Below are 21,312 nucleotides of genomic sequence, written 5' to 3' on the forward strand. Positions count from 1 at the left end.
GTGTTGTTTATTGAATTGCTCTCGCCCCATTTATTGCTTGTTAAGTGTTGCAGCCTGCTCGTCTAAAATGTCTCCAGATCAAGAATCTGGATAGAAATCAGAATCTAACAATAACATTGTTGCAGTGTTTTCTCTTGCTTGTCCAACTACATTTGCTTGTCCAACTACATTTGCTGGCCATGTAAATCAAAACATAACTTTATTAAACCGCAATCTTAAAAGCACACCTATTTCTGATAATGCTATTTGTTATTAGTGAACATTTTCCTAAATGCAATAGTACTAACTGTTTTCTGCTTTTTCCTCCCCCAGAATGACAGCCTTTCCAGGTAAATCATATTTAACATTACTTTAAAAATTATGTTCACGATCCTAATAGGGCTAAATATAATAAACGGACATGCTTTTCTTATAAGTTAATGTTTGAAGACTGATGTTTGACTGGCTAAATCTGATCTAGTCAGATATCATAAACTAAACAGTACTTTGTTTTCAGATGGGATGTTTCCCTTGAGAATGCATGTTTTTTATGAAAACTTCTAAACGCAGATTACTTAAATTGTGAATACCCACATCCTCCCTCCCCCCCCCCCACCACACAGACACACACACACACACACACAATTTCTCCAGGCATCTAACTGGTTTAGCAAACTCTTCCAGGAGTTGCAGCGTCTTAAGGAGTTGCCATCAGCTAGGTCCGCTGCCTTTTAGAAGGTTGCAGCTATAGAAATGCCATATAAATAGCATTAACGATCCACAAACTGCCTACCTTTCCTAGCACTTGTTGACTTTATGCTAGTCTTTGTTCCTGTACAATGCATTGCTGCTTTTTTGCATAGACTTGCGCTATAGAAATGCAATATGCATGCATACATCAACCTCCTTCTTAACTCTGTCCCACCTCCAAACATGATTACACAGAACTACATATAGATGCCAACCCTGCATACTGACATAATTTCCTGTTTTTCTGTCCCCTTTGACACTGATCTGAAGCTCAGCTCCTACCAATTATACCACTACCAAAGTTCCTTCTAAAACATTTTGACAGTGTGCAGGGGTGCCTCCTGCTAAAAGTACATAATGAAATCCTTGCTTGATGTGTCACAAATGTTGGTCAGTTACCTGTACAACATCTGTCTTTAGTGCCTTCACACCAAACATCATGTGTATCCACTTCAACATTTCCATACCTTCCCAAGAATGTTCCAAAATGCTCAGTGCAGATAGTCTGTGTATTAGGCTTTACAGCACCGCCAAGAGTTTCCATCAGGTGGTGTTTCTCAGAATTTTTGCTTTGCTCCCAATTTTTTTTCCCCCATCAAAGTTTAGGTGCCAGTTCATTAGATGATTAGGCCGTAAAAATGTGGAAAGTGCGAAGGGCCGATCAGGCGGCTCCCTTCTCCACATTCATGATTTTTAAGAGCCACCCTGATAGCTGGTATGAGTTCCTTTTAGGCTTGAGAGGACCACGGTCTTACAGGATCCCATGTTTAATGCTCGAAACATCATTTTTAGCCATAGCTGCCTCGGAGTTTTATATTTTCCCAAGATGCATACCACGGGAATCTTGTCTCCTCTGCTTGATCACAATATCTGCATCGTTTAATATACTCTCCCTTCTTTCGACCATAGCAATAACTTCTGAAAGAGAACAGGCCAAATGCAGTCTGATAAGGTTATATTTGGGAACAGGTGGGTCAAATGATCTGGCAGAGCAGCTAGAGTGTGAGATTTACTGCCCAACTGCTGTGAGGTTTAGCCTTTAAGCCATGTATATCATATTCTGCTGATATGGTCTTTGCATTTTTCATTAATGATTTTAAGATAAGTTTGCTTGACAGATTAGTTCAGATTATCTCCTCTACATTTTGAACACTGAGTTGGCTAGTAAAGACTCCCACTCCAAACTTGGCTCCTGAATTTTCTTCCAAAGTGTTGTACCAGTGGCTGTGGTTTTTAATTTTTGACAATACAAGACAATTCACATGAACAACCACGACCTATTTTGCCAAATTGAATTCAAACTAGATTTAGGCTTTGTTGATGCATACTAGAAGAGCAAATTGGCATGAATAGCAAACACATCTTTGAACATGGTTGCTCCATAAGAAATTGTGGGCATCTGTTTGCCTACGACTGCTATAAGCAAAGCTATGGTATTTTGACAGTATGGTTCATTTTTAGTTGTCACATTTTGCACATCAATTACTTGGCTGTGCCTAATTGTCCCCTTTTGCTACCCCTTTCATTATTATTATTATTAAACAGATTTGTACCGCACATAGCTGCCCCAGCAACGGGGCGTCCCAGCGCTACCTCCACATTACCCGTACGTTGTGACAGCCCGGAAAAGGGAAGAGAGTTACGCTGGGAAGTGCCAGGTCTTTATGGCTTTCCGGAAAGCTAGGTGATCTCCATGCCCTCTAATAGTAGCCGGAAGGGAATTCCAGAGTCTTGCCGCCAGAACTTTAAAAGAACGACCACCAGCTCTGGCTCTCTGGGGGTGCATGCCATCGCTTGGTCCGCTGACCGCAGGCAGTGCCTTGGGACGTACGGTGTTAGCAGGTCGAATAAAACCGGGGGGCTTGTTGAGTTAAGATTTTGTGGGCAACGCATAGGGTCTTGAACTGAATTCTTTTCTCCACAGGTAGCCAGACCATTTTTTCAGCAGCGCCAATAGAGTGTGGGCTGCTGCGTTTTATATTCTTTGAAGGCGCTGAATACAGGATTTGTTGGCACCCAAATAAAGGAAATTGCCATAATCCAATCTAGACAGGATTGTAGCCTGCACTATAATCTGCCGGACTTTGTGTCGAGAAAACCAAGTATGGAGTTTAATCCTCTCAGGAGCCCGAAGCAGGTCCCTGCGACTACTTTGGATTGTGCGCGAAGGAAAGACTTTTGTCAACCTAAAAGCCCACGTTCTTAACCGCATTCTTTGGCAGTGGTGCTGGTTTTAGTTGGTCTGGCCCCCATTGTTCTGACCACATCGCACTATCTCTTCCGAACAGCAACATTTCTGGCTTGCTGGCATTAAGCTGCAAGCAGTTCGTTGCCAGCCAATTGGCAACTGCCAGCAAGTCCTCCTTGAATTTAATAAGATTGTTTTTGCAGTTCTTCGAAAAGGCGATGACAAATTGGGTGTTGTCGGCATAGGAGACCAACGACAACCCTCTACTTTTTGCCATCCCTGCCAAGGGTTGAACATAAATGTTAAAGAGCACATGGCTCAGTGTAGATCCCTGTGGGACCCCATATCTGATCACTGAAGTTTGGGAGTGGTAGGGTGGGACAATGACCTTGAAAGTTCTACCCTCTAAGAAGGAACGAAACCAGTCCAGGGCTAAACCCTCAATCCCTATCTCCGGTAGCCTACCTAGTAGTATTTCGTGCGAAACAGTGTCAAAGGTGGCACTTAAATCCAGCAGGATGAAGGCCGCGACTTTCTGTCTTTAATGCTACTAAATATTTCGCCCGTCACTGCCAGCAGAGCCGACTCCATACTGTGACGGGCCCTGAAGCCATTTTGCGAGGAATCCAGTATGGCGTTTTCCTTTATGAACTTTGTCAGAATGGTATTGACATGGGATTCAGTAACCTTGGCTGAAAAAGGAAGCTGGGACATGGGACGGTAGTTACACAGGTCAGAAGGATCTAAAGTTTCCTTCTTCAGAAGAGGTGTCACTTTAGCGTGCTTCCAAGCTAATGGTAGGCACGCTGAGGTCAGGGATAAGTTAATCAATTCCCTGGTCACTGGTGGAATGTGGTTGCGGAATAAACAGAATTTAGCTGGTCTCAACGGATCAGCTAGAGAACCTGATTTAATTTTCAGGCAGAGGAATTAAGTCTCGATAAGGGATGTTTGGGGAAAGGAATACAGTGTATTGTTCATTGCGGGACTTTTATCCTTGAACCCATCTCTCTGGTCAATGTTAGTATTGGTGGGTGGAAAGCTTATACATTTTTTCCACTTTGTCCACAAAGTATCCATCCAGTTCATCACACCTCTTGTTGGACGTAACAGGTGAGTCTGTTTTTAAATTTGCGCCTTTCATAGTTTTAATAAGTTCTCTGTGATTTTCCCAGCAATATACTCCGCTCTTGCTCTCTGGACTAGCTTATGATTGTTTTTAATGGATTTGCGATATTTGATTTTTGCTTCAATATCATACACACGCCTCCAAGCCCGCTCAAATTGCTTACATTTTGTCTTGGAGTTAATCAGGGATTCATCAAACCAAGGGTTCTACTGTCCTCTTTTTTGTTTAAAACTAATTTTGGCAGGGGTAAAGCTGTCCAGGGCTTGGGTCAGCACTTTAATATTTAAAGCTTGCTACACTTTCTAGGCAAGAGCCCGAAATGAACCAGACATCTTTTTTGATCTTTCTCCTTCCAAAAATCATTGTTTTAATTTTGACTAGGTCAATGGTGATGGCATTATCTAAACAGTATAAGAAAAATGAGCCCAGAGTCTGGGTTCGGAGACCTGTCTTGTATTGTGGCTAGATACAAAATAATATTTTGATGTGGCCAGAAAAGAAAGAAAAAAATTCTTTCTTGAGTCCCCTCACTCACCGGAGTTTCCTCACAGTGACATGCTTCATCATTGGGGCCATCCCAGTTCTCTACGAAAAGGGGCGTGCTGCGACTTGCGAATTACGTAGGAGCACTTTTATCATGAAGGACTGTGTGGTGCAAAAAACGGTGTAGTGGGGTGGAGTGGGTGAGTAAGTGGATTAAAAATACCGTACTAGAGGGCCTCAATGTTTTATTCTGCTCCTAGGTTGGTATATTAAAAATGGGGTTATACTGTAGACTGACCAACTATGGAGGTAGGTTCAGTATATGGTCAACATGTTTTACGCTACCCCTAGCGTTTCTTCAGGACCAAACAGGGACCAGCCCTGTATTTGCCACTCCTAGAAACCTAAATCAAGGTTAAGGATGATTAATAGAAAAAGATAATTACAATGGTGACCGCTGTTCAATATTTAAACATGCGTGGTTCAGACGTTCATACGTGGTAACGCATGCGGTCCGAGGGGAAGCAGCTAGGTAATCCCGTACCGGCGTTGCTGAATAGGAACATTGCTTCCACCGAAGCGAAACCGCCCCTCTCAGAGACCATGAAGTGCTATTAAGCACCCTGAAATGTTCTTCTATGAGCAATACATGTCAGTAAGTTACCACGTATGAAAGTCTGAACCACGCCCCTTTTTGTAGAGAACTGGGATGGCCCCAATGATGAAGCATGTCACCGTGAGGAAACTCCGGTGAGTGAGGGGACTCAAGAAGGACATTTTTTCTTTCTTTTCTGGCCACATCAAAATATTATTTTGTATCTAGCCACAATACAAGACAGGTCTCCGAACCCAGACGCTGGGCTCATTTTTCTTATGTCGCTCTAGGAGGACGACCTGCTCTTAAGTACCTCCTTTTCCCTCTGTTTTTACATATTATCTGAACAGTAACCAGCAAGAGCATTGAACAACCTCTTGAGACCCACTTGGGCACAGTCTAATAGAACCATATCATCCGCACATTGCAGAATTTGTATGTTCATCCTTACTAAACATTGGGGACAAATCCTGGGGATTGCCAAACTACTTGTCCGTGTCTCACATGTTTAGGTTAAAAAGGAGGCCAAAAAAAATTGTTTTTAATATTTGAATAGTAACTATCTTTTCCGATGCAGCCCACTTTGATACTATCCTAATCTTTACCCATGTCTCGATGTATAGTGCCTCAATGGCTTTCAAAAGAGGAGGCGGGATTCCCCTCCCACTTAGCTTTGCCTAAAGCTGGAATCTGAAAGAGACACGTTAGTGATAGATTCCTTACCTTAGAATAGGGTTCACTCAGCTAGTACAAAGGGCTGCACAATACCACGGGGTAAACTTACATACAGACCCCATAGAGGAAGACTTCCTCATGGACACTTTTACAACATCCCAAAGGTCCACCTCTATTCTACCAATGCTAAAAGGGGTAATTAAACACGCTCCTGAAGTCTTTCAAGACCCAGTTAGAGCTAGAGCTATTGACCCTATAATAGAGAAGAACAACAATGCTGCCTCAACTGACCCTACATACATTAAGGGACAGCTTCCATTAGATTCCTTAGTTGTTTCCAACACCAGGAAAAGGGCAAACTCTCAAACATCGCCTGACAAAGTGTCAAAATTATTGGACCCATCTGCCAAAAGAACATAGTCACAAGCAGCCAACATATGGAGGATTGCCAACACACAGGCTTTACTAGCCAGATACGATGGGGCGCACTATGATGAGCTAGAGACCCTACTACAACACCTTCCAGATGAATATAAATCAGAAGCCCATGATCATATACAAGAAGGTAAAATAATAACTAATACCTCCATTCGCTGTGCTGTAGATGCCGCAAATACAGCCTCCAGAGCCATAAATACCAGTGTCCTTTTACGCAGACATGCCTGGCTAAGGATATCAGGGTTTAAACAAGAGGTTCAGGCTACCATACTGAACCAACCCTTTAACGAAGAACACTTAATTGGACCTGCGGTGGATTCATCTTCAGAAAAGAAGAAAAAAAGACACTGACACCGCCAAATCAGTGGGAGCCTTGCAAGCGCAAGATTCCAGAGGTTCCTTTGTTGGCTCCTATTATAGGGTCGCCTCTAGAGGCTTCAACACAAATAATGCCTCCACTTCATATAAAAGTCCCACTCAAACCTCCTCTACCAGAGGGTATTACAGATGAGGCTACAGGGGCAATAACAGCAAAGGTAGGGGCAAAACTACCAATACTTGTACGCCCACCACCTCAAAACAATGATTTCCCATCGCTCCCCCCGGACTATTCTACTCCAGTCGGGAGGCGATTAACCCTGTTCCTACCTGTCTGGAACAATATCACCACAGACAGGTGGGTGAGACAAATTATCCAATCTGGTAATTGCCTGGAGCTCACTGCCACTCCCCCCAATATACCATCCAAACAGCGTCCAATGTCAACAGAACATTTAACGCTTCTAAAATAAGAGGTGCTTTCCCTACTGCACAAACATGCAATAAGGCCCGTTCCCCTTCAGCATCAAAACACAGGAGTTTACTCTCTGTACTTTCTGCTTCCAAAGAAGGATGGAACTCTGAGCCCATCTTAGACCTCAGACCATTAAACCTATACATACAATCAGACCATTTCCATATGGTCACTCTTTAACAAATCGTTCCCCTACTCAAACAAGGCGATTTCCTTGCCACTTTAGATCTCAAATACGCCTACTTCCACATTCCCATTCACCCTCCTCACAGGAAATATCTTCGTTTTGTAGTGGACGGGCAGCACTATCAATTCAAAGTTCTCCCATTTGGAGTTACCACAGCACCCAGAGTATTCACAATATGTCTAGCAGTGGTAGCAGCCCATTTAAGAAGACAACAGAATCATGTATTCCCTTACTTGGATGACTTGCTCATAAAAGCCAAGTCACATACTCAGTGTGTACGTCACACACACACCACAATCCAACTACTGCACGACTTGGGGTTTACCATAAATCACCCAAAGTCTCACCTCCAACCATCCCAGAACCAACACTATTTAGGTGCCACAATAGACACCTCAAAAGCTAGGATAGCAAGCATGCAAGCCCTTATAACAAAGTTCCAACCGCAACACTCGCTACCAGCTTGAGTGTTTATGCAACTAATAGGGATGGTGGCCTCTTGCATATTCATAGTACCTCACGCAAGACTCCACATGCGCCCCTTATAGGAATGCTTAGCACGTCAGTGGAAGCACGTTCAAGGTCAGCTAACGGATCTGGTGTTGGTGGACGGCCGCTCACATCACTCTCTGAAGTGGTGGAACACCCAAAACCTTTCCAACGGGCAACTATTCCTAGAACCGGTTCCACAAATAGTGTTAACAGCAGACGCATTGCTCACTGGTTGTGGAGCTCATCTACTACATCACACCATACAGTGCAGGTGGACACCACAACAAAAGCTACTCCGCATCAATCACTTGGAGCTATTAGCAATATTTCTGGCATTAAAAACATTCCAGAAACAAGTATCAAACAAAGCTGTTTTAGTCCGGGCGGGCAATACAACAGCAATGTATTATCTACAGAAACAAGGGGGAACTCACTCTCTGCGTTAAGATACAGCATACATGGACATCTTTTTGTTCTCACAAAACTCCATCATTTCCCTTCTTGGCGAAAAAACAATCTGAAGATGGAGTCTATGCCCACGCGCACTATTGTCTAAATGAGAAGTCACCTATCTCGTGACTTCCAAAGACTTTCCAAGACAATAACAAACTTCAAACATCTGGGCCCAACACCAGATGGCGATCTTTGCATAGTGTGTGAATCTGCAGCTCTACATGCCAAGAACAGATGCATACTGGTAAGTAACATTTTCCTTCCCTACTGCTCCCCCCGATAGGGAATCCAAGAAGCTGGGAAGATGTTTTCTTCCGCCAGCTTATGACTATGGTCGGTGAACACCGCATGTCTCTTGGGCCGTTATACATACACGGTGTGGGATTTGGTTGCTCAAGTGCGGCCACAGTGCCCGGAGGAGGCCCGGGCCATGCTCACCTGCGCTGTTGCTGAGGGTCGAGACGCAGCTAAGTTCACCATCCAGTGTGGGCTGGATACTGCAGACTAGCTGGGTAGAAAAGTTTCCACATCGGTAGCCCTGACTGAGAATGTCTGGCTTCTCAGAGGATGTCCAATCCACACATTTGTACATGCCCTTTGATGGCCGTTGCCTGTTTGGTGACAAGGCGAACATCGCGCTCGAACTCGCAGCAACTTCTCGCCACATGCAGTCTGCCTTTCACCCCTTTTGTGGCTTCGGAAGGGGTGCCCACCATGTTCCACCCAGAGCAACAGGGCTGCGCAGGCTGCCAAGCCTATGCGTGGCCGGGACTTGGGACCCAGCTTCTCGGGTCTGGGGGGCAGCGGGTGGGCCAGTCCACCAGTGCCCCCCCTGCAGCAGCCTCCAAACCTTCCTAGCCTGATTTTTCAAGGCCACCCCCTCTGGCACATCATGTTGGACAGGTGGGTTTTGCAGATAGTCCGAAGGGGCAACTCCCTCCCCTTCAAGACTACCTCTACCGGGGGGGCGGGGGTGTGTGGCTTGCGACTGAGCAAGATGGCCGCAGCCTAGGAGAGCTCCGGGGCCCTCGAGATCCCCCGCCAAAATCCGACCAGTCATCCTGCCCTTTCTAAGTGCTTACTGCACAGATTCTCGCACCGGAATACGTCCGGACCAAGCGGCACTGACCGGCGGAGATACGCCGTGAACAATTCAGCAGCCTGCTTGCTCAGCCGAAGCCGGGGACTCGAGTGGCTCCGGGACCCGACGGCCGGCTCCGCTGTTGTTGGGCCCGCCCTCCTTGACCGCATCCGCACGATCCTGCCCACTGGAGGCGCCTCCTGGGCATATTCTCTTCCGGAACACGTCTGAACCAAGCGGCACTGGCCGGCGCTCTCCGCGACCCACCCTGTCCGAAGATACGCCTTGAGGAGTGCAGAGGCCTACTTGTCCAGCCGAAGCCGGGGACTCGAGTAGCACCGGGACCCGGGACCCGGGACCTCTATCGATAGGCTCGCCCTCCCCTGCCCGCATCAAGACAGGACACGCAGCGGGACCTTGCCCACGGACCATCTGCACGGACTGGTCCCCCTTCAACGCGGCAGGCAGCAAGAAGTGTTCTGCGGCCGATTCAGGGCTGACCGGTACTCGCCACTCAACCGCCCACCGGGTCAGGATTAGGACACGGCCAACAGCGAATCCCGAGGCGACACGACTACTGACAGCGGCGCGACGGAGCAGCCTGTCACAGGGGCCCATATATCCAAGGCACTAACTTCGGCATCAGGGTACTGAAGGTAACCCCGAATATAACGTGAGCGGGGGAGTGGACTGTAACCGGTCTTCTGGATACCGGGTTCCAACATACACTCTAAGGGGCCCCCTCCCCCCCCCCCCCCCCCCTCCAGAAGGGCACAAAGCAAGTGCTGACACAGGGGTCAGTACCCTACTGCTGAGCGAACAGTGAATTCAGTACCCAGGGGGCGCGCACACGCAACCTCCCCACGGCACACACCCGCCACACCCCCCGGCGGGGACGAGGAACACTCACAAGCAACTAGTAGTGCCCATCGGGGAGCACCCAGAGAAGACGTAAGTTGACACCAGGCTTTGCCTCCGCGCAAGGACCATCATGAGTGGCAGAGGAGTAAGGGGGCACTCACAGGCCCCAAGATTGGACAAATATGCCTATAATAAAGATGGAGGCGACGCAGCGAAAAGGGTGGCATCGCAATCTTCCACACAATCAACACCCCCCCACCCCCCGGGAGATCCTGGGGAAATCACTTTGAAAGATGTCATGGCGACGCTGCAAGTAATGCAGACCTCGATGGGCACAATATCCACAGATATCGCCTTCCAGCGTGCTGATCTCGCCAAGGTGACAGACCGCCTTGGGGAGGTGGAGAAAACGACGGCGGAGCTTTCTGCGGGTACAGCGGATCTCCAGAACAGACTGCACAAATTGGAACAAGACAACACAATGCTTAAAGCAAAGCTGGACGAACAGGAAGGGAGATCCAGATGCAACAATGTACGCCTGGTTGGTGTACCAGAAACGGCAGGGGACCTGGCCCTTGACCTCTTCGTAGAAGACCTCATACAAAATCAACTAAGGCCACGCAGCTTATCGAAATATTTCTCAGTAGAACGGGCCCACCGAGTTCATGGAGGGAAGGCCCGACCGGGGAAACTGCCTCGACCCATCTTGGCGCGCATTTTCAATTTCCGCGACCGGGACGCCATCTTGCAAGCGGCACGAATAACCCCTCCGATCCGGATCGACAACTCTGAAGTCACCGTCTATCCGGACTATACGGCAGCGGTGGCACAACAGCGGCGGAGCTATGTAGAAGTCAAGCAGGAGCTACGGAAAAGAGAACTCAAATACTCCATGATCTTCCCAGCGCGGAATCCGAGGGAAAGGCTTGGTTCTTCGAGTCCCCGGAGGAGGCGAGGGAATGGTTAGAGGGCTGGCGCCCGGCAAGTGGTCCGAAAAACAGAGGAGCGCCCCGAGGGGCACCGGAGGAGAGCACCCAACGATTGCCAGAGGACCGCTGACAGGAACTGACTTGAAGGCATCTACCTAGCCAGTGAGGACACCAAGGGACTGACCTATTCCTCATCGAAGTTCGCACTGGACGGACTAACTTTAATGAGGGATGGAGAGCTAATTGATATCAATGTTGTTGATATGGACCGAGACTTTGAACGGTCCTAATTGAATAATATGAGAAGATGGTGAGAGGTAGGAGCTACCGAACCTAGTATGCACTTAAGGGACTGACTCCGACTGGGGGACGGCGGAGGTTCTGGGAGGTCTCATCCTCCTGATTTATGCAAGTTACAGGGGAATGTAAGCACTCTGCTCAGTTGAAGAGGTGGTCCGGTTTGGATCCACCGGGCAGGGAGGGGGGCGAGGGTTTTTTTCAGTTTTGCATCGGGGGTGCAGGGGGGGAGATGGGGTGGACGTTCGGGCTTTGAAAGTCCTTGTTGGTTATGTTATCAGTTGATTACACTTCAAGCTCTCCATGAATGCATAGCAATGTCACGATGGGATACACTTACGCGAACACACAATCCAGGTCCAACACAAGGGTTGCTACCCATGCACTTCTTATTTCCTGTACAGCCGTCGACTACGGCAGCAATTCTGGAACCACCCTCACATGCAAGTCTAGCGAGGGCTGCCCTTCATTTCGCATCGCTGTAGTGCAGGTACAACATTGTATATTCACACGTTACATGCATACTAAATGGCGAATGACGGAGCTGGAGAACACGGTTCCCAACCGGTCACAATAGAGTCTCCCCCCCTGAAAATCATCTCCTGGAATGTAAATGGATTAGGGCACAAAATAAAAAGAGGTCTGGTTCTGCAGTACCTAAAACAGAGGGCCCCGGCGGTGGCTGTACTCTAGGAGACGCACTTGACAGGATCAGCCTGCAAAGCGCTGAATCGTTGGGGCTTTAAAATGGTCGCGCATGCAGAGTTCTTCTCAGGGTCACGCGGGGTCGGTATGCTAATACACAAAAGCTACCCACTGATAATAAAAGACACTTGGACGGATGATCAGGTACGCTTCGCGGCCATAGCCTGTCAATGGGAGGGACTCAATTATAACATACTGTTGGTGTACATTCCCCCGGCATTGCACCACAGTGCATTCGGAGACCTCTGTAAATTCCTGCTCGGTCTCCCAGAGGGGAACTCATTATAGGAGGAGATTTTAATGCAGTAATAGATGCCTCCATCGATCGCAATCCTCCCCGAGACCCTACTAGACCTAATCAGGCCTTTAAAGAATTTCTAGATGCGATGGGACTGACGGACATATAGAGACTTAAGCACCCCACAGAGCTCCAATACACTTTCCACTCCGGTGCACACAACAGTCTTTCCCGCATAGACTACATGCTAACATTGGCGGTCCCACCCTAAAAAAGTGACATCGATAGAACACCTACCGAGAGGAATCTCGGATCACTCTCCGGTTCAACTCACTTACACGACCCACCTCCCCAGAAGACAGAGACTCCACCCTATTTATCCAGGTTATTTCAAAAATCACAAAATTGCGAAAGCATTAGCAACTGCCACCGACCACTATTTTGCAGAGAACCAGACATCAGTTAGTTCTCCCTCCGTCCTCTGGGAGGCATACAAAGCAGTCATTAGAGGGCAGGCTATATCCACGATCACCAGGCATAAAAGGGAGCAAAGAGAAAACCTTGATTTATTGGAGGTTGCGGTGCAGAGAGCCGAAACGGCACATGCTTTGGCCCCGACCGCGGTAACCACCCACACCCTAACAATGGCATCCACAGAATATAAAACATACGCAGAGGACATGGTAAAAACTAGATACACTGACACTGTCCACAGAATATACGAATTAGGAGATACAACGGGAAGAATGCTCGCGTGGTTAGAGCGGAGAGAAAAAGCAGACAGATGGATAGCCCAACTCACTCTAGCAGATGGCTCAACAACCACTGACCCCCGGCTAATAGTAGAAGAACTGGCCACCCACTATGAAAAGATATATACCCCACGGGGTACGATGTCTGGTGAGGATTGCGGGAGATTTTTAGATAACATACCACTAACCACACTCTCACCAGAAGATACGCAAGCGCTAGAAGAAGATATAGCACTGGAAGAGGTAGGGAAGGCGCTGGTGGCACTCCACACTGGCAAAGCACTGGGGCCAAATGGCCTCCCAATAGAACTCTATAAAAGACTCTCGCAAAGTGTTACCCCTCCTCTCCTTTCCATGTACGGTGACTGCCTGTCGCACCGCACACTCCCTAGAGACCAGAGATTGGCAACTATCATGGCCATCCACAAACCTGGTAAGCCTCCGGAACAGACATCCTCCTACCGTCCGATATCATTAATAAATGCAGAGGCCAAAATTTTAGCAAAATTACTAGCACTCCGGCTACAACCGCATCTCACAACCCTTGTCCACCCAGACCAGTCCGGCTTTATGCCGGGACGCAATACCTCTCTCAATTTAAGACCCCTTAATGGGGTGCTTCACCGCTTCCCACAGCTGCGGGAAGACGCGGCCATCCTTTCCTTAGACGCCACAATGGCATATGACCTGGTTGAGTGGCCTTTCCTATACGCAGTACTTCAAAAGATGGGGTTCGGTACTAAATTCTGTGGCTGGATCAAGTTATTGTACACGGCACCACTGGCCCAAGTTGTGGCTAATGGCCATATTTCGAGGGAGTTCGCACTGGGGCGTGGTACACGACAAGGGTGCCCGTTGTCTCCGCTCCTTTTCGCACTCATTTTAGAACCATTGGCGACCAAAATTCAAAACGAACCACTCATCCGCGGAATTACATGGGAGCAGGGTTGGGAAGACCGCATATCTCTATATGCCGATGACGTTTTCATCTATTTGATGTCCCCCACGGAGTCCTTACAGGCATTAATGGACGTACTAGCTGCATATGGGGAGGTCTCTGGGTACACCATTAACTGGGCAAAATCACTACTATATGTATTACGAGGCCAACTACCGACACTACCCCCCAACTGCACGCTACAAACGGTGACTAGAGGGTTCAAATACTTGGGCATCTATGTCACCCCGGAACACTCCCTATTCATAGAGGAAAATCTAACGAAACCCTTACAGAGACTCAAATCAGATGTCATACATTGGAGGACTCTCCCGCTGACGCTCTTGGGAAGGGCCCGCTCTTTTCAAAATGCTCGCACTCCCTAGATTCCTCTATGTGCTCCACAATACCCCGTTCCTGGTCACTCTTTCCTACTTCAGGGCTATTGACACGGAAGTGTCCTCCTTGATGTGGGATGGGAAGCCAGCCCGGATAGCCCAGACAAAATTAGTCCGCAGCTGGTATGATGGAGGCATAGCCTTACCGAATGTTAAACTTTATTATTGGGCGGCACAGCTGATGGTTGTTAACCAATGGTTGCACGCCCCACAACACGATCCTGCATACAGACTGGATAGAACTACACTTCCTGTGGAACACCTAAGGAAGGCCCTCTATACAAACAAAAAACGGCACACACTTACAGGCCCAACAGAACACACAATCAAAATTTGGCATATGGCACAGAGGGGGCTGGGAGGGAGTGCTCACGTTGGCTACCCCCCTTTGGGACACAAGCCGCCTAGGTACTCTGGCTAACACCAAGGGCTTCTGGCAATGGGACCTCATCGGTATAACGAAAATAGGAGACCTGTGGATAAAAGAGGAGGTCATATCATTTGCTGCCCTACAAGAGAAATATGGGATGGCAGACACCGAACTATACAGATACATTCAAGTCCGACACGCGCTCCAGAGTGCAATCCCAACAGGCACTAAGCTAGCAGACTCATCTCCCCTTGAAGACAGACTACTTACTGACCATTTAGACAAAAAAGCTATCTCACAAACATATCGTAAACTTGACAACAATCTCTAGACCCTATGGTTGTTTTACGCAGTAAATGGGAGGTTGAGCTGGGGGACATAGACGACACAGGTTGGATGGATGCGCTGGCATCGGCTAGAGGGGCGGCTATCCCATCACGGTTGAAATTAATACAACTCAAAGTGCTACATCAAGTATACTACTCTCGCACCATACTCCACAAGTTGGGACGGGCACTGGACCCGCTCTGTCTACGAGGCTGTTGAATGGCAGAAACATTCTTTCACACCATATGGGAATGCCCTAAAATACAAACATACTGGGAACACATACTGGCGGAAATAGCACTGGTGGGGGAGGCAGATGTCCAACTGGACCCCGGATGGTGTCTCTTGGGTATTTGGCCCCCTACAGACCTTAGCCTGAGACTCCAAACCTGGGCCACGCTCGGATTGGCCATCGCAAAGAGGAACATTGCGAAACATTGGGGTTCCGGAACAGTGCCCACACAGACACAATGAGGAAATGACATGGATGTAGCGATGGTGGCGGAAAGGGCGGTCTATGCACACAGGGGATGTCCCAAGAAGTGGGCAAAAGTTTGGGAGAAATTGAATGAATCCCAGGGACACATTTGCGAACCGCCACAGCTGTCAACGGTCCACGAGCATAGTCCATGAGAACATGACATACTGTTTAAAGAATACCTAGAATGGTTTGTGCAGGGATACTAGGGGGAAGGAATGAGGCAGCTACAATGCTCCATGTGTACCGCCAGAACAAGCTATGCGAGCTGCTTTCCGTACTTAGAGTTGTATAAGAAGATAAAATGTTTGGGCATGGAACGGGAGGGGCGCCAGAAAAGTGATTCGTCGTTTATGCAATGGACAGTAACTGACACTGCCTCACTCGGACAATGGAGAACTCGCCGATGTATTCCCTAAATGTTAATGGAGAAAACTGTCATGGGTTGATGACATGATTCATGGAAACTAATGTATAATTCTGAAGTACAAATACAAAATAAAGTTAAAAAAAAAAAGACTACCTTTACCTCCTTGCCATCAACACTCATTCGCATGGCGGAGGATCACTCTTGGCACTTCTCCGCCAGGAAGTTCTGGTTCTCTTGACCAAGGGAGCTATCGAATGTGTCCATCTGCCAGCAGTAGGTCGTGGTTGCTACTCCCACTACTTCCTGCTACCCAAGAAGGACAATTGCCTGCGTCCTATCTTAGACCTCAGGGACGTCAACCACTACCTCCGGAAGGAGCCGTTCAAAATGTTAACCTTGGCTCAGGTCCTGTTTGCCATCGACTTTGCAAACTAGATGGTAATATTGGACTTGCAGGACGCTTATTTTCACATCCCCGTCTTACCTGCCCACCGGCGTTACCTACAGTTCACGGTAGGTCACAAGCATTTTTTTAGTTTACCATGCTCCCCTCTGGCCTTACCAGCGCCCCTCGAGTGTTCACGAAAGTGATGGCGATGGCCGTAGCTTATCTGCGGCGATCAGGGGTTCCAGACTTCCACTATCTCAGCAACTGGCTTTTGAAGGCGGGATCGCCCCAGGTCGTCGTCTCCCACCTCCAGGCTACGGCGGACCTTCTGCATTCGCTGGGGTTCACTATCAACGTGCCGAAGTAGCACCTGATTTCCTTTCAGAAGCTCCTTTTCATCGGAGCAGTTCTGGATGCAGCGCACTTTTGGGCTTATTCTCCCGAGCAGCGTTTGATTCCGATGTTTCAGCCTCTATCCTGGATTTCGGTGAGACTGACCCTGAGGCTGCTGGGCCTCATGCCCGCCTGAATCCTGCTGGTAGACCATGCCAGATGGCACTTGCGGCCTCTGCAGTGGGTCCTGAAGTTTCAGTGGGCGCAACATCAGGGCAATATTTCCGATGTTGTCCAGATCTCGTAGGGGTCTGAGAGTCAGTTGTAGTGGTGGCTAACAAACCCAGATTCGGTCAGCGGCAGATTCTACTCCGTTCCCCAACCAGAGTTCACAGTGGTGATTGATGCATCACTCCTGGGTTGGGACAGCTACATGGGCGAGGCGGAGATCATGGGTCTCTGGTCTCCGGCGGAGTCCGGGCTCCACATCAACCTTCTGGAGCTCCCGGCGCTTCATCTTGCACTGAAGGTATTCCTTCCTTCTGTCAAAGAGTAGTGCAGGTGTTCACGGACAACACCACCGCCATGTTGTGCTGCAACAAACGGGGTTTGTGGACCCTATGTCAGGAGGCTCTTCGCCTTTGGACATAGCTGAAACCTCAGGGCGGTTTAACACCTGGCAGGGTCCCTGAACGCCAGGACGGGCAAACTAAGCCGTCGGTGCATGATGGATCACGAATGGCGTCTTCACTGGGAGCTGGTGCAAGGTCTCTTTCAGCAGTGGAAAGAGCCTTCGTTAGATCTATTCGTCACCGAAGAGAACGCACAATGTCAGCAATTCTGCGTGTTGGAATTTCCAAGGCGGCACTCGCTAGGCGACGCTTTTCATTGCGAGAGGAGTTGCAGTCGTCTAAAACTCTTTCCGCCTATACCACTTCTGCCCTGAGTGCTGGAGAAGATCAGGTGCGACCGCGCCCAAGTAATTCTTGTGACGCAAGTTGTAAAGGTCTTGGGGCAGTCCTTTTGCAGAAAGGTGAAAAGGTGGATAACATGATCTTATTTATTTCGAGGCCTCTGAGAGGGGCTGAGTATAACTACTCAGTCGTCGAAAAAGAAGCTCTGGCAGTTTATTGGGCTGCTCGCAAACTTAAGAAGTTTTTATGGGGAAAGAAGTTCACTGTTATTTCAGACCACAAACCTCTTAAAGAGGTATTTGAATAGAAAGGAATTGACTGTGTTTCTCACAGAATAAGAAAGTGGGTAGTTGCTCTGCAGGACTTCGAGTTTTGTGTTTCTTATTTGCCAGGTTCTTGTAACATCTTGGCAGATTGCTTGTCGAGACTTTGTGGTGATTCTCTCTCTGCGCCTGATGAGGATGATTCCCTCATTGGTGAGGACTCTTCCGAAGCTTTTAGAGTTTGTGTTGTAACGGAGGGTGTCATCACAGAAGAAGAATGGACAGCTGAACTGGGTAATGACTCTATCCTGCAGCGTGTGATTGCGTGTGTGCGTGATGGTTGGTGTGAAAAAAAAGAGCGCGATGAAGAAATTAAAGGTTTTGGGGCGTTAGAGAGCAGTTGTCTTTGCTCAAAGGGTTATTGGTGAGAGGAAGCAGACTTGTTCCTCCTGCAAAGTTGAGACTTAAACTAATTGAAAATGCTCACACTAGTCATATGGGAATTGCCAAGACGAAAGAAAGGGTTAGAGAGGTATATTGGTGGCCCGTATGGACACTCAAATTGAAAGGCTGCTGAGGGATTGTGCCCAGTGCTCTATTAGCGATAAGATACTCAAGTGTAGAACTCAATCTATGGTTGTCAGGAAACAGTCCACAGGTCCTTGGGTGGGCATTTATTTAGATATCCTGGGACCCGTTAGAGTTAAAAGCCAAGATAGATATGTGTTGGTATGCCTTGACATGTTTTCTAGGTGGCCCATCATAAAGATTGTCAATCGTGTAGACTCTTCTTCGGTGATTTCCTTTCTTGATGACCTATTTGCGAACGAAGGTTTGCCAAGCTCTAATGGTGTACAGTTTACTTCTGGTGTTGAGAAATTTCTGAGTGAAAGAGCATTTGCACATAAACGTGCATCGCTATATCATCCAGAAAAGAATGGGGTTGTTGAGCAGTTTATCAAAGTTCTTAAAGAAGCTATGCAATTGGCTTTCGTGTCCAGCTGTGACTGGGAAGAGGCCATAAAGAAAAAGGTATATGAATATAGGTTCACACCACATTCTTCTACAGGTGTAACTCTTTTTACCTTGTTTAAAGGAAGGTCAGCTTCTACCCATCTCAAGCCTTTTTGGGTGTCTACAAAGCAATCTAGTGCTGGTGGTTTTAATGATCATACAGTTGGTTGGAAAGAAAGAGAGTTGGAAAAGATGGATAGGACGATGTCTTTGAACACTTTTTTCATCACTTTGTTATTTAAAAATGAAAATAAAATATATTTATTTTGAAGTTGTCAAAAATCAATGCATAGTTCGTGACAAGTGAGCTCGAAGTTGTGCATGCTATTGCTATAGGACTCCTAATGAGCCTCTAAATTGAAATATATAGGGCAGACATTTCGTTTTCTGTTTTGAATGACAGAATGTTTAGCCTCAAACTCTGAGTCAGTTGTTTGCTGGACTTTAAAGGATGGGGTCTCTTACTTTGAGGATACAATAAAGACCTCTACAAATTACATTTCTGCTGGCCTGCTGTTCATCTCATCGACACCTCTTCAGTGGACTTCGTTGCACAAGTTCACAAATCATTACTGCCTGGAAAGCCAAGACCGGAGAGATGGCTTCTTTGGCCGCTCCATTCTTCAGGACTTTCTGGTGTGAACTTGGTTTGCAGACCCACCTCCGGGGTTGGTATTGCTGGGGTATCTATTCTAAGGTAAGCAATCCATAACTAATAGTCTCTTTCAGATGAACAAATTACTTTCCTTCGGTAACAATATATATCTGTAAGAGACATATTAGTCATGGATTCCTTACCCCGCCTCCCCCATTATAAAAGAAGACTTGGTCTTTGCCATGGCTTGAAATGGCAAAGTCGAGCTGGCAGTTTAAAACTTCTCCTCCAGCCATCAATAGCAAGCTGGGAGTCATTCTTTTGCTTTGCCTCATTGTGGTGGCACAATTAGTGCTGCAGTCCACAAGAGACTTTAGCTTGCATGCCTTAGATACTTACGTTTTTTGCAGATTGGGTAAAAGCCAATTAAATAAAATTTAAGTGTCAGAACACATGCACTGGTTAGTAGGGCTCAAGTCTTTGCAGAGCTGTTACACGGCCTAGTAGTCAAAAAGGGGACAAAAAGTGGGGTGGAACCTGCTAAAAGCCCGTTTCCTAACACACCAAAATTCACAAGTTATTAGGTCTTCAAAGTTAATTCTCAGAAAAAAGCATGACTAACATACCAAATATGATACTCATGACCTTACGCTTGATGTGATAGATAAAATACAAATGTGAAAAATAATCTTACAGTTGACATTAAATATCAGTCCATCTAATTACTTTATTCTGAATCTTTTTGTTGACCCATAAAAGTACATAAAGTAAGAGAAAAAAAGAGACATCATATAATAAAAACATGATACCATACATCAGTTTAAAAACCCATTTGATTTATTGTTAAAACTCCATTAGTAAAACTCATCCTACTTTTCTGAGGATTAAAAAATTATTCTGCCTAGTCATCTTTTAGTCACCTTCATAGACTAAATTATCCAAAAATACAAAAGATTTTCTTCTTTGGATAGCCCAAATTATATATCCTGCAAGATCTCGACATGCTAATTCATAATCAAGGGTACATATAAAGTTCAGTGCATCCTTATAATAAAAAAGTTTATTTTCCCCAAAAATTGGTCGTAAAAAGGTTCTAATATCTCGATAAGACTAGCAGAACAACATAAAGTGCATTATTGACTGGCTGGTTTTCCCATCACATAGACAACTATAAATTATTTTCTGCCATTTTTTGTATTTTGGGAAAGCCACCAATTCATTGAGAATGCCCTATCGTAGCCTATTCAAATAAAATCTATCTTGAGTATTTGTAACTTTGACTAGGTATTCGGGTAGGCCAGACAACGTTATAATAGTCATGTATCTTGACACACTTAATTTTTTCTCTTCTCTACTAGCTCTTCCTTGACTTTGTTTCGCCATATAAATCTTTTTAATTTCATTTTTGCTGTATTGCAGTAGTCAACATTATATATCACATTCCCAATACCTCTATGAAAAAGATTGTTTGAATGCAGTATTATTTATTGCTTTGAATATGTGCTGTATAACTACACAGTTTATTTAGGTGTTACTTATTGGTTTGAATATTGTAACATCCTAGACATTGCATTTTGTGTGGGTTGTAGTTATATAGACCAACCAGAACTTGAAGTATGGCAGTTTACTTTTAAGGGTGGGCGTAGTTGGCAAGTACCACTGCACAGAATTCTGCGGAATTGATAAAAAAACTCTGTGAATACCGCTCCGCAACTCCGTTCCGCCTCACCCCAACTCCGTTCCGCCTCACCCCAATTAATAAAACAGAAACCTCACATACCCTTGATAAAACAAGTTTCTCCAGTATTAGGGGTGTCTTTCATAGATTCACATGCTTGAATATTCCCCGTCGTCGAAGTGGGAGTCCCACGGTACATAAAAATAGCAATATTGCTAATAT

The 21,312-nt window shown here is 46.6% G+C and overlaps 1 protein-coding gene across 8 annotated transcripts in view; it reads left to right on the forward strand.

The window, feature by feature from the left end:
* PPP1R12A (protein phosphatase 1 regulatory subunit 12A) overlaps window positions 1-21,312 on the forward strand; it is a 1,571,083-nt gene that overhangs the window by 1,269,915 nt on the left and 279,856 nt on the right. For 7 of the 8 annotated variants that reach the window (XM_078674242.1, XM_078674241.1, XM_078674238.1 and 4 more), the window contains one exon: window positions 313-329. The exons of the other annotated variant lie outside the window; for it this stretch is intronic. In XM_078674242.1, coding sequence (XP_078530368.1) covers window positions 313-329 — 17 coding nt within the window. The remainder of the gene's footprint in view (window positions 1-312; window positions 330-21,312) is intronic. 8 annotated transcript variants of the gene reach the window in all.

Source organism: Lissotriton helveticus, chromosome 1_1 (assembly GCF_964261635.1).
Source record: "Lissotriton helveticus chromosome 1_1, aLisHel1.1, whole genome shotgun sequence".
Taxonomy (NCBI): Eukaryota; Metazoa; Chordata; class Amphibia; order Caudata; family Salamandridae; genus Lissotriton; species Lissotriton helveticus.